The sequence below is a fragment of the Silurus meridionalis genome, chromosome 23 (assembly GCF_014805685.1).
Source record: "Silurus meridionalis isolate SWU-2019-XX chromosome 23, ASM1480568v1, whole genome shotgun sequence".
Classification (NCBI taxonomy): Eukaryota; Metazoa; Chordata; class Actinopteri; order Siluriformes; family Siluridae; genus Silurus; species Silurus meridionalis.
The window spans coordinates 14,830,645-14,845,374 of record NC_060906.1 but is presented as its reverse complement, the minus strand read 5'-3'; the positions used below and the strand labels follow the sequence as shown (position 1 = coordinate 14,845,374).

At 34.9% G+C, this 14,730-nt stretch overlaps 1 protein-coding gene across 12 annotated transcripts in view; it reads left to right on the top strand.

The window, feature by feature from the left end:
* Window positions 1-14,730, top strand: part of LOC124376731 (1-phosphatidylinositol 4,5-bisphosphate phosphodiesterase beta-1) — a 93,995-nt gene that overhangs the window by 53,595 nt on the left and 25,670 nt on the right. For all 12 annotated transcript variants that reach the window (XR_006923886.1, XR_006923885.1, XM_046835957.1 and 9 more), the window contains exons 6-15: window positions 270-323; window positions 910-985; window positions 2,763-2,863; window positions 4,006-4,172; window positions 8,121-8,267; window positions 9,925-10,082; window positions 11,136-11,218; window positions 11,570-11,654; window positions 13,094-13,268; window positions 14,448-14,534. Coding sequence is in view for 10 of the 12 variants with exons in the window: in XM_046835957.1 (XP_046691913.1) it covers window positions 270-323; window positions 910-985; window positions 2,763-2,863; window positions 4,006-4,172; window positions 8,121-8,267; window positions 9,925-10,082; window positions 11,136-11,218; window positions 11,570-11,654; window positions 13,094-13,268; window positions 14,448-14,534 (1,133 nt within the window). In the remaining 2 variants the exon portion in view is untranslated. The remainder of the gene's footprint in view (window positions 1-269; window positions 324-909; window positions 986-2,762; window positions 2,864-4,005; window positions 4,173-8,120; window positions 8,268-9,924; window positions 10,083-11,135; window positions 11,219-11,569; window positions 11,655-13,093; window positions 13,269-14,447; window positions 14,535-14,730) is intronic.

Sequence of the window (14,730 nt, the reverse complement as noted above, 5' to 3'; positions counted from 1 at the left end):
ACACACTTTCACACTGGCTATAATTAGAAACACGTGGGGATGTTTATGCACTGCTGCACACACAAAAACAAACTCTGACAGAAGGCTTGTTGAGGTTAGGCAAATGAGGCTGGCTGATATTCATGCACATGGATATACAAAATGTCAGTAATATTTATATAGTGAAGCAACACATGCCTCTGCAACTTTTTGCTTTTGTTCAATGGATAGGACAGTTTGGGATTTGCATAAAGTGAGAGATTCTGAAAGGAATTCATTTCCTTTTACAGGTATACTAGACTAGTGCTGCAGGTCACTCCTGAAGGATCTATTCCTGTGAAGAAGTAAGTAACACAACCCAAACTAGGTAGCTAATATACAATAACTAACACAACCTGCTTGGGTGTCTGTTTACGGTTGATGCTCACTTACTGAATCTTTAACTAATTTAAATGCAGTTGATAATCTTTTATTTAGATATCCATCTGTGTACAAACTTGGAAATAATGTCACATTTTAACAGTTAAAAAATAACCAAGTAGAAAGTTCAGACATGGTCTTTGCTGAAAGCCTAGGCACAATAAATAGAAATGTATAAGGGTCAATACACTGTATGCTATTAGCATTAAAAAAAAGATAAGATAATTTGGTAAAAATCAGATTTTTTTTAATGTTACTTTTGGCTCTTTGCCAGAACATCATCATCCAACATGTTTCCTCAGACTACATCATATATAATATTGCCTGAAATAAGAATAGCATAAGTATAGTATACATATATATATATATATATATATATATATATATATATATATATATATATATATATATATATACATATACACTGCTTTATTCAGATAGATGTAGATTGATGGAATATGTTGCCATGTTTTACACTTCCCTAAGAGTTCCCTGTGTGTTCTGTTCTAGCATCTTCCGTGTGTTTTCGGCAGACAGGAAGCGAGTTGAGAATGCACTGGAGATCTGTGGTCTTCCGTCTGGGAGAGTAAGCCCTTATTTATGTCTGTCAATGATCCTAAGTTTGTTTACTGGCATTGAGATAATGTAATGTTTAAATGTGTAATTATATAATTAGAATGTTCAGCTTTTATTATGCAGACACATTATCAGATTATGTTCAGTTTGTAGTTAAAGTTGCAAATGACACAAAAAAACTAATAGCGCAATAAAACTTAATTAATTCATCAAATATGTCTAAAGATTTAAATCATTTTGTTTGAAATTAGATTTCCTCATAAAGCCTTTTAAAATGGTTTATTTGTGATGTTGTCATAAATTTTGTAGGAGAGCCAAAATCATACATTTAAAATATGTAAAATAAGTAAAACAAACAAACAAACAAAAAACCCTGTAAACACTTTTATGGTTAAACTATAATGGGTTGCTTAACAAGAATTCATGCCAAGGAGATATATATATATATGTATATATATATATATATATATATATATATATATATATATGTGTGTGTGTGTGTGTGTGTGTGTGTGTGTGTGTGTGTGTGTGTGTGTGTGTGTGTGTGTGTGTGTGTGTGTGTGTGTGGTTCCTTCAGAACTATACGATACGATACGCATGTATCCCATATGCAACAACTCTAAATTAATATAAAGCCTGGGTGTATACATAAACACACAATCTATCTAATAATCTAATATCTCTCTCAAATAGAGTAGTGCATTGTGTTAGAGGCTGACTAGGATTGTTATTATTTGTTTGTGTTTGCTGTGGTTGTTGTTATTGTAATTTTGAGTTAATTAGCGCTAAATGTCAGCAGTGCTAATCCCTCTGCACTGTCTTTAACCCTGCCGTCTGTATGTGTTTGTATCCGTGCATCTGCTTTTGCTCTGATAAAACCTTGCATGGCTGCATCATCATATAAACAGTTTATAAGTCCTTCAGTACATTCTCCAAAATAAAAGAAGGTACTATTTTACAATGAGTAAAGCAATTGATGGTTACAACCTAATTCTGTAGATTCCATTAAGTTATAGTTTTAGTCTAGTGTGAACCAGCTTTATTTAGTTTAACTGCAGTGCTAAAAATGTAGTGTTCTTTTAGACTCTTAATGAGTCAGACAGAGGAGATGGTGAGAGTTGCAAGTTAAGTTCCTTTATTATAACACTGCAAAAGAAATCCAAATAGAGAAACAATGCAAAGGTCAGACATTGTGCAAACAGAGTCGCTTGAGCAAGAGACAAAGACATAAACCAGAAACTAGGAACCTAGTCACCATAAACACAACAGTGCAAAAATGGGCTTGGTATAGCCAGGTACATGACACTGAGCGTTACTTCACAGAATACTAGTGGCATTGGGGTTGGTGTTATTTTTCTCAGCACCCATAATTTGTAGGCATCCCTGGGTTACATGATCTGGACCTGACGTGACAAAAAATGCTACTAAATAAAAACTACAAAACAATTTTATATACCGTTCATGTGGCAATGTAAGCAATGGCAATGCTAATATAATCTATCTATCTATCTATCTATCTATCTGTCTGTCTGTCTGTCTGTCTGTCTGTCTGTCTGTCTGTCTGTCTGTCTGCCTGTCTGTCCGTCCGTCCGTCCGTCCGTCTGTCTGTGTGACAGTACAGTGGCTTTGAGAATTTAAATGCAAATATAACATTTATTTAAATTTTCTGTTCTTCACAATGGTTAAATTCTATCATATTGGGAATATAAATCTTTTTTTTATTAATTCCACTCATGCTGCTCTAGAAATTGCATGTACGTGCATTTATGATCTCTTTTCTTCTTCAGAATGATTTAATGTCCCAGGAACAGTTCACTTCAGATATTTTCAGAGTTTTCCTCAATAACATTTGTCCCCGGAAGGACATCGATACCATCTTCTCTGAAATGTAAGCCTATTTTCATGTTTCATGCTGAGTCCAGTTTTATTGATATGTCCCTCGAAATTGGGATGTATAGTCAGCTGGGAGGCTGCAGTAGCCCAAGAAAGAAATGCAGAAACTCCCATCAGTCTGAACAGAGCAAGCTTGCAAATTAAACTCATATATCAAATTGAGCATTGGATGAAAGATATGATATGAATGAAAGTAATGCGTAAGATTGCATGACTAATTAGAGGTGGCAAAGACCATCCCGTCTATCTGATATCCTGCTTGGAATCAGTTATTGCTTATAAGCAGCTACAAGGGAACATGCTGAATGGTGAATTAGCTATTCTACAATTTCCCTTGGTATGAATTACTGTGCAAGGAAGTGAACAATGTTTCTAGTCAAGGCCCACCATGACTCTGACAGGAGAACAATCGCTGATAAGTCACTGTTTACCACCACAAAGTTTACTTTGCAATGTCCTCATGTTCCATAGTGTCTTCATCTTATACATTAGCACTTTACAACTACAATTAAAAAATTGAATTTACTAATGCACAAAATTTACCATTTATTGTTACATTGTGTATTGTGGATCTCTCAAAGGAGTAACTTCCTGATATCACTTGTTACAACAAATATAAGTCATTCACTAAAAATTCACTCTTTTTGAGATAGAAAAATGAAAAGTTACAGCAAAACCAGAAAGCAGAGTAGAGTCATTTGTCCTGAAATACTCTACATTACTTTATAAAGTCATACACTGGGGAACGGATAATACAGAAAACCTCACCATATCAGAAATAACACATATATAAACCATTTATTAATAGTTATGTGGGGAAATTGCCATACAAGTTCATCTTAATAGGCTGTTGTTAAAATGATAGCATATCAAAATTAATAGAATATCCTATGAAACTATTATTTAAACTGCATCTATGACAAACTAGTCAACATATTCTTAGTAAACTGAATGGTACATTTCAGACTAATGTGACATAAAATCTAAATTTTAAATCCCTTTTTTTTCTTCTTGAGCAGCATTTTGTCTGACTGTGTTTCATCATCTCTATTGACAGCTCTCTGTTGGTACTCTGCTGTACTTCAGGCACTTTGTATTACTTACAGTATCACTCTACCACTTATTCTATCTCTGTAGTGGTGCTAAGAGTAGGCCATACCTCACAGTAGATCAGATGACTGACTTCATCAACAACAAGCAGCGGGACCCTCGGTTGAACGAGATCCTGTACCCTCCCCTGAAGCCCGAGCAAGTGCAGGCTCTGGTGGAGAAGTATGAACCGGACACCATGCTCTATCAAAGAGGTTAGAGTTGCCACCTGAAATAATAGTATACCCCAGAAATACTTTCATGATATAATAAATATCTGCCACTAGGTATAAGGCAACATTTATTAATAATATTTTGTAACACACTAAAACTCAGACACAAACATAAATGATCACCTGTTGAGAAATCATATCCTAGTAAAGAAAATTAATTTAGCACACACTAACACCACATACAGTAAATAAGAAGAATCTTTTTAAATAAACTGGGTTTTTCCACATTGCTCTTTCCATATATATATATATATATATATATATATATATATATATATATATATATATATATATATATATATATATATATATATATATATATATATATATATATATATATATATATATATATATATATATATATATATAAAACATTTTATTTTTTATTATTTTTTTTATTGTGTTGTATTTTTTATGTAGTAAACAGTGAAAGGTAGGTCTGAGAAAATACTGAGTCTGAGTAGCTGAGAACCTACTCATCAGCCATCAGATGACTGTCTAGGCAACACCACCTGAAATGACTTGCCTTTTAGATCTTTTCAGATAATCCACCATTTTCAACCATGTTCTTTTTGGTTTTGGTTGGTGTAATGACTAGTATCTTTATGTTCTCTAATGTTATGTAAAATGATGCATGGATTAAATTTGTATAAACATTTGTGAACTTTTTTAACATGTACAAGGGCCAAAACTATTTAGAGCATGCATCTGATTTTATTCTAAGTAGCTGCCAAATCCAAAGTTTATTTTACATAAATGCAAACCCATGGAAAATATTGTAAAATATTGAATATAATAATGAAGAATATTGTAAACAAAACTTTCTGGTTAACACAATCAGTTTTTGGCCAGAACTACATCACTCACGATGCACAGAACTGTCTGAAGCCTGTTTGCATGTTTTGCTCCTAGAGGCACTGCAGCTGCCATCTCTGTAACATTGTTCTACATGCTTGTCTTAAATTCCTGTTAACTCTTTAATGAGCTGGTACTTTTATCCATACCTTTGGAAGAAGCGTTTGTAAAACTTGTGTTCACATAGCACATAGATGAAAGAGTGCAAGTAAGGAAAAAGGAAAGATGTAAGGAAGAAAAGGAAATATGCACGAGTATTCTTTATTAGTTTTTGACCAGACCTGAAGATTGGTCAACCATAAAGCTTATGATAACATGAGCGGACGACAGTTGGAAGTAACATTTTATTAACCTCCTCTTCTTCTTCTAATGGCTGCTCCCATCTAAACCATACAACATAGCAGATCTCACCACAATCTTATAAACTTTACCTTTCACTCTTGCAAATATTGCGTCCTTAGTGCTCTTCCTTGGCATGAAACCATTCTGTTGCTGATAGAAACCTCTTCTCTCAGCCTAGCCTTCACTGCTTTTTCCCATAACTTCATGGTGTGACTGATCAACTTTATTTCCCTAAAGGCGAATCGTTACCAGCACAACTTTCTCTTTTCCTCTCACCCTTCAAAAAAATTATCTTACCTTCTAAAATATTGTTGAACAATCTAGTTATAAAATTCCACTGCCATCTCCTTCTAAACATCTCCATGCTTCTACCAGTATGTCATCTGGTCCTACCAACTTTCCACTCTTCATCCTCTTAATCGCTGCTCTCCTAATCCTGTCCACTTCCTGCTTCACCATCTCCACATCATCCAACCTTCTCTCTCTCATTTTCCTCATTCATCAGCTGCTCAAAATACTCCCTCCATCTTCTCAACACACTCTCCTCACTAGTCAACACATTTCCATCTCCATCCTTTATTACTCTTACTTGCAGCACATCCTTCCCAGCTCGGTCCCTCTGCCTGGCCAGTCAGTCTTCTCCTACCTTAGTGTCCAACTTCTCATACAGCTCCTCATATGCTGTTTCCTTTGCTTTTGGCACATCCCTCTTTACTGGTTGATACATCTTCTCATACTCTACTTATACATATTCTCATTTCTTTCGCCAACCTCTTTCTCCTTATGCTTTCCTGCATTTCCTCATTGAAACACCACATCTCTCTGTCTTCCTTTCTCTTCCCAAATGTCACACCAAGTATCTTTCTAGCAGTCTCCCTTATCACTTCTGCAGTAGTTGTCCAATCACAAAGCACCTCTTTACCACCACCAAACCCGTCTGACCTCTTCCGTGAATCTCAGACTAGTCTTCCTCCTTCAGTTTCCACCATCTTATTCTTTTTCTGTTCTTACTCTTCTCCTTTTCTTCTTCACCTCCAAAGCCATCCTACAGACCACCATCCGATGCTGTTTAGCTACACTGTTACCTGCCAACACCTTACAGTCCCCAATCTCTTTCAGGTTATATATACTACACATCAACATATGTACCCTGTAGATGTCTTCCTCCTCTCTTTCTCCACCTTTGGCTAACAGTAGCCCAATTTCCACTGGTACCCTGTTGGCTAACAATACCTGTGGCGGTTGTTGGTAAACCGGGCCACAACCAATCCGGTATGGTATTATTTTACAATTTAGGATTGTGATCCGCATATTTAATTTGTTACATGTTTTACGCTGGATGTCCTTCCTAACGCAACCCTTCCTATTTATCCGGGCTTAGGATCAGCACTCTGGCTTGTGCAACCTTAACTGCATTGTTGTTAAATTTAACTAAGCAAATCAAATGAATTTGTTCCTTGAATGTTCCTAATTTTGTAAAAAAAAAAAAAAAAAAAAGATTTATTAAGTAAAAATGAGTAAAAGACACAATTTTGGACACAAAATAGACATATATCCTGTTAATTTTTGCTTACCAGCAGAAATAAATTATAAATTATTTTTTATTTACATTCATATTTAATGGTTTACAAAACTACTAAACTAATTACAATGAATTCAAATTCACTATTGGCCTCTCAAGCCAGGCCTTTAACCTTTAGATCCATCTGGATAAAAATCACACACAACAAAAAGTGACTCTCTCTGTGTGATCTACATCCTCGCCTTTTACTCTCACAAGGCTAAAAAGGTGATGTTCTTCTGAGATGAAAGTCATCCCCTATTGTCTCATTATTGAGACTGTGTTCATATGTCAGAGGAAAAACTTTGTTAATTAGGCTGTGGAAGTCTTCCTGAGTGCATGGCACCATTAATTAGTGTGAAGTGGCCAAAGGGACTAAGGAGATCTCCCATACACTGGAACTCTACCTGGAGAAACTTGAAGGTGAGAGATGTTGAGAACCAGCTGCTTTTTTCTTCCCGGGAGCTGTCACTGGCTGTCACTGACCATCACACTAATTGGTCTATTACTTGTGTTAGATTTCTGCTAAGTTGCTTTTGAAGTGTTATCAGGTTGTGATTTAAGTATCGAGTGGAAACTAAACTTTTTCTTTCCTTAATTATTTGAAAGTACAAGACGTTTTGTCATTGTTAGGTTATTATAAAGTACATGATGCCAGCTTCCATTTGTGTTCATACAAAGTGAAGGATCTAGAAATCACAACTATTTTATATAACGTCCCATCATTTCTCACCAGTCCAGTCAGGTATTCTTGTCAAAATGATTAGACCAAAGATAATGCTGCCTTTATATCAGAAACATGTTGCATGTAAGATTGTCATTGGACTTGACTCTCTTGTCTTGATAATTTGATATTAGCTACGATAGCTGGATGCATTCTGAGATGGTTTATAATTCCTTATGTTGATCTTCTTTTTGGAAACTAATCAAGAACTGAGAACTTACTTTTAAAGTATTTGTTAAGCATCTTACAATATTATCAAATTTGGAATGTTCTTTGTGAGCTGAAAGCAAAAAAAAATGGCTACTAAAATTAATCCAGATATTAATATGAAATACTACTAAATACTACTAAATTAAAGTTCTGCACATGAGCTACACTGATTTTAATAGTTATTTTGTTGCAGATAGTGTTGTAATAGAGTAAGTAAAATTGTTGCTTTGTTTCTCAGGGCAGATCTCTGTGGAGGGTTTTGCCAGGTATCTAAATGGAGAAGAGAACAGCATCATCCCTCTTGAAAAATTGGACCAAAGTGAGGACATGACACTTCCTTTGTCTCACTATTTCATCAACTCCTCACACAACACTTACCTCACAGGTCAGTGAAGCAGACTATGTGAATCTCTAGCTTGTCTCTCATTCTCTTATTTCTATTACAGGACTGAATCATAAACCTTTTAAGCCCAGTAAGCAGTACAGGATACATGCTAAACAACATACAACTAAATTGCATTTAAATAATACTATGGGTATTATAGATCAGTGAACATTCACAAATGGTTTATACTGTATTGAATCTTATTTCATTTTCATTTTAGGTTTCTTTCTAATTGCAACAACTTTATTGTTTCATTGTAACAGCTTATTTGCAGAGTCATTAAAATCATACAAATTGAATTTGTCCCGTTTTGTAATGAAAGTAGTTATAATAATAGTAGTAAACATTAGTAAACAATAATTAGACAGTAATTACACAGAAGTATGATTAAATTAAAAGCTGGACATATTGGCCTAGTGTGTGATTAAATAATGGTCATAATATCTTAAAATTGTAACAATTTTAAAAGATCAAAACGTTTATTGTATTTACAGGTAAAATAATCCAAAAATTACTTAAGTACATAAATAGGTGAAAAATGTTCCTGAAGCTAATTTTAAAAATGATAATTTTCCTTCTCTTACATTTAATAGAGTAATAATAGAAAACATAAATGCCCTCTTTTGACTTTATGTTTTGCCAGAAATATTTGTAGCGGAACGTCGAGTTGTGGGCGTTAAATTTGATTTTCCATGACATTAAAATGACTTGACCAGAGCTAAGATAAGTTTTTAACTGTGTCTAGGCCACATCCCTAAAACTGACACAAATAAATCATTACAAAAGCAAATCACATTTCATGCATGGAAATGGACAGCTAAACATTAAACATTTTATAATACATTATTTTATATTTGCAAAGATTTTTATGTGTTTTAGATTTTGTATATGTAATATAGATATCTACAAGATAATAATATACAGAATATGTGTTTTAGATCTTTATAGGAAATATAGCTATAGAGGGAATAATATAACTAGAAATGAAAAAAAAAAAAAATGAGCTAACAGATAATATTCAACAAATGATTTTTCTAATGGACTGAGTCGTTAAATACTTCATCTGATTGCCCTAATGGACTGATTTTTTTTCCAGATAAAGACATTAAAAGAATGTGCACTTGCAAGCAGTTATTAGGGGATAATGTAGATCAAACATTACTTGAAACGATGGAATGTGTTTTCCGAGGAAAAGGAAAAAATACTAATAGGCTTTTGCCTGAAAAATGACCTAATATCTCTCTTAGGCTTCATCTTCTCTGCTGAAGTGTTTTGCTTCTAATCGGGAAATAATTGCTTTGCTTACGATGATAATGTGGCTCCATTACTTCCATTCTTTTTACGAATTGTAGCATATAGTCTATTTGATTGAAAATTATAGACATTCTACTTCTTCATAGCAAATAAAATTGAATTTGAATTTACAAACTCAGCTAACTTAACCAAGCCATTTCAAAATTCTTACAATGTTATCTGCAATGTATAGCCCTGCATATTAAACTTAATGGTATTTCTTTTAACAAATTGCATATTTCCCTCAGAAATGATTTTTCTTGTAATAAATTGAATCAGTCTTGCATACAGGTGCTATAATGTTACACTTAATATGTGCTCCGGTGGCTTTGCTGGGTTCTGAGTGTCAGTGTGATTTATGCAGCGGGGCAGTTGGCAGGAAACTCCTCAGTGGAGATGTACAGGCAGGTGCTGCTGTCAGGCTGCCGCTGTGTGGAGCTGGACTGCTGGAAAGGACGCACGGCCGAGGAGGAACCCATTATCACCCACGGCTTCACCATGACCACCGAGATCTCCTTTAAGGTGAATTAACATTAGCAGTGAAGGTGGGGACACAAACCATATGGTTAAAGCTTGTGAGACAGTAAGTGAGGTAAAAGGAAGGTGCATTTTTGTGCTGGGATATTGGGACAAACGGCAGAGAGTATGCCACTATGGCACTTATTGGACTAGAGGATATGTAATCAAAAATAGGTCTGACATGCGAGAAATAACCCCCAATATATTCAGTTGAGCGCAAACATTTTCCTACACTTAATCTGTTTTACACCAACCAGATCTTCAATGTTTTAAATAACAATTCTATAATAGCTTATAGACTAACATTATAGCTGACTTCAATGTCTTTTGTTTACTCTGAGCACCTCTTTTTTTTATATATTGCCTTTTCAGTCCAATTTTTCAACTACCAGTAATGTGGGTTTTAAGGTTTAAACAAATTTAATGGATATCAGTCAGCAAAACATCACAAATGAATTTGTTGACCATAGAGTGTATGTTCTTGCATTATTTTGTTTAGAAATGCTAGTTTAATACATACACAATTTATATTCAACCAGATATTAATTGATGTTTTACCATATCTGTACGAAACCCACCTTGTTGCTCGGGATGACTATATATATATATATATATATATATATATATATATATATATATATATATATATATATATATATATATATGTGTGTATATATATATATATATATATAGTATAGCCATATTGAATACAATATATGAGTTAAAAAAATCAAGCAATACAGTGGCAAAGAGGAGAGTATTGAGAATGATGGGGAAAAAATTGTTTGAGCACATTCAAACCCGGCAAAAGCAAAGGTTTGGGGGGGGCTTTGAGATCATTTGCATTCTCTTATTAGGTCATCATAGCTAAACTCCTTCTTCTGATTAGACAGCTAAAGCATTAAAGATTGACTTGTAATAAGAATGCATTTCCATCTGGAGTGGCATTAGAAATATCTTGTTATCAGCATTCATCATTGCAGTACTGGGTCCATGGTTGGTCTGGAAAGGGTTTTGCGGCTTGATGATGATTGTGCAATGCCACGTCTTTTTCAGGAAGTGATTGAGGCCATTGCTGAGACTGCTTTCAAGACATCTCCTTTTCCTGTCATTCTTTCATTTGAGAACCATGTAGACTCGTAAGTATAAGGCACTCCCACCACTAAGGCTACACAATTCTCATTTTCTCAGACCATGATGTTCCTCTGAAATCATTTGATAAGGCACAAGTAAGCAATTAGTAATGATTTCATTGATGCGACTATGGTGCACATAGTTTTCCAGGTCAGAGTTACATAGAAAATATATAAAAGATTAAATTGTTATAGAAGACAGGTGCACTGGTCATGGGATGCAATTTTGAGAGCAGATGTATAGCAGACGTAAGTTTTGTCTTGTCAAGGTAAACAAATTGAATTGTCTTTTGTCAGAAAGCGGGAAGTTAATGTAAATGTATGTGAGGTCATGGCTGTGTTGTCTTGTTTTCACAGCCCCAAGCAGCAAGGTAAGATGGCTGAGTACTGCAGATCAATATTTGGAGATGCTCTGCTTACAGAGCCACTGGAGAAATATGCAGTGAGTTCACAACTTTAAATTTACTTAACGGATGAATTTGGAATTTGTATTCATTCTAGAAGTTGTCTTGATGCACACTTATTTCATCTATTACCAAATTGGCCACCATACTTGCATAAAATGCCTTAATAGCTTTTCTCTCAGTTCATACTATGTATCTAAATGCATAAATGAATGTTTAAATCTTCAAAATCACGAAACAGAAATCATGACATTTATTTTAGATCTGTTTTCTTTTCCAACCAATCATACACTCCCTGGAATCAGTGTACTCAATCAGCCACACGGTTATCACAGTGCAGTGGACTGTTTGCTTGGTGCAGATTAAATGGAAATATGCCACTAGCTGATCTAAATGCTAGTGCTTGGCGAACCTTTATCTATACCCATCCCACCCCTCCCACAGTTGTCATAGTGACCAGTCAAAAGCTTGCTTTGTGCTCCTGTAGAGGAACTCTAAGCCCCCGTCACTTGTCCTTACGTAACTGCTTTCCTCTTTTCATCCCCATTCTTTCTCTCGTTAGAGAAGGTTGTGAATGACTTGCGGTAATACACTCATTGTGCTGGTAGATTTATAGCAGTAGGAACGGCCTGTATCTTGGCTGCACTGTCACTGTGGCCTTTGTGTAAGAGAACATGTGAAGTTCGCTTGGTCTGCCAGAGCCAAGCCAACTGTCCAACTGTGAAAAGCGTATTGGGCTTTAGATCTAAGTTATTTTCCTTTTGCCAAGAGCAAATGGAAAGGCACAAACAGCATTTTGTAAAATCTGAACTGAACTGAAGAGACAGACATTTGTACCTGATTATTCCCTTAGAAAACAACACAGAATGATCTGGGAATAGGATAAAGTTAATTGCTTTGAGTCTCCCCTTACACACACCTCTTAAAATCCTCTCTCTCTCTCTCTCTCTCTCTCTCTCTCTCTGTGTCTGTTTTATTATACTATAAATGAAGTTAAACAAAAATGTCATTTAAATGTGAATTTATTTACTACTGTGTCCAAAATACAGACCTTTTTCATAGTAACATATCTAAACTCAACTATACAGTGCCCTGTGTCCTATACCTTGTTATATATATATATTAACCTTGTTAAGACTTGCAGCCCAAAGTCTTGGGCTTTGAACCCTTTCAAAATGCTAAAAATGAATGATTTATTTTATGTATATTGAAAAAGCAAACATATTAATGAATAATTAGGCTAAATGGAAAAAAAGGTTCTTGGTCAATGAATTGAACAGATTTTCGCTGTTATGTGGTAATAAAAAGAACTAACGAGCCTGTCAAAGATTCAAATGAGTTCATACATTGATGTAATATGATGTATAAACTGCTAGACTATAATTGTTAGATTGTACATCTATTGCTTGTTAATTATAGAATAGTTAGTTAGAATAGTCAATAACATTCAGTAAGTCTTACACACCTCTGTTTTCAGCTGGAACCAGGAAATCCTTTGCCGAGTCCAATGGACCTCTTAGGGAAAATTCTCATCAAGAACAAAAAGAACTCCCACAAAGATGAGGGCAGCGCAAAGAAGAAGCTCTGTGAGCAGACCTCTAATACCTACAGCGATTCATCTAGTGTGTGTGAGCCGTCATCTCCAAGCGCAGGTATTTATACTTTTTATTCCAGTTCACCTTAAGACCTACCTTTAGCTAATGGGCTGATGACATAATGGCATCTTTAATACTGGAACAGCTATATAGGTTTTACATGTGAAAATATAATGGCTGCTTTGTGAAACTGTTCTGTAAAACAGGACAGAAATCTTATTCTGAATACCATAGATCTAAACAGAACCTAGGTGAGTTGCTCCACACTCTTGTAGTTAGGTTATCTGTATTTTGGCTTCCTCAATAGAAAAAGCCTGTAATTACTTTTTAGCAATGCATTTTGCTTCTTATCCTCAAAGGGTGAGTAATAGCAGGCATGTTGGTCGATATTTTCACCGTTAGCTTTCAGCCACAATCACAAAGATCTATCAGCAGCATCGATGAAACTCATCATCTGCTACACTAAAGTGATACTGCCCTCTGCTGGACAGACAGCTTTAACACATAACCAAGAAGCATCCACTCAGATGGAATAAGAGTCTCTTAAGTATTTCAGTATGCACTAATTAAAGCCTTCCACTGACTTTAGTTAGAAGAAGATCAGTCTAGTTTGTAGACTGATTTACATTGTGGGTTTTTTAATGTTTTCCATACTCTTTTCTCTCTCTTTTAGTTGCTTTATTTTACATTTACATTTGCGGCATTTAGCAGACGCCCTTGTCCAGAGCGACGTACAAAAATGACTTGAGTCTCTAACATATAAAAGTATAATGCATATAAAGCAGCATATAAAAGACTCTTCTGAGTCTCTCTTGAGTCTCTTTAAGTCTTTAATAGTGCAATGTCTACTTATGTATTTGTTTGTTTACTTGTTTTGTAATTTATTCATTTATCCTTTTTTGGTTTCTTCCTTTTCTTTTTCACTCTCTCTTTGGATTGAAATTAATAAAATAGTAAAATTTAAAAAAAAAATTAAAAAATGTACACCATGAGCATGTACAACTGCCTGCAGAAGTTATATCCCCAAAAAAGCAATTCTTTCCTAATTTTACCAGTGATATGACCAGTTAATTTTATGTAACAACATATGATGATTTAGAGATAAAAAAAATAAAGGAATAAAGTTTATAAAATCTATCCTACAGGAAACATTAGCAGTATTCTAAGGGAAAGGGTTTGGCTTTTTGGAAAGGTTTTGGTCTTTGCATTGGGAATGACCTGGAATTTTTTTTATAGGCTCTACAAATCATGACATGCCGGACTCCAGTCAGCCAAACTCTGAGACAGGCAGTGACAGCAGACTACAGGGGAGAAAATATATTGGTGAGTAAACATTAGTCTACAAAGAGGACCAACACACATGAAAATAGCTATACTAAGAAGAGTTCTCTAGAAATTGCATTATTGAACATTTTGCCTTTGGAGTTCATTAAAAAACACAAGCTTCATATACTTATATAATTTATACAGATATAAGGTTTATTAGAAGGGTCGGACACTGTGATACATACAGTAAGCA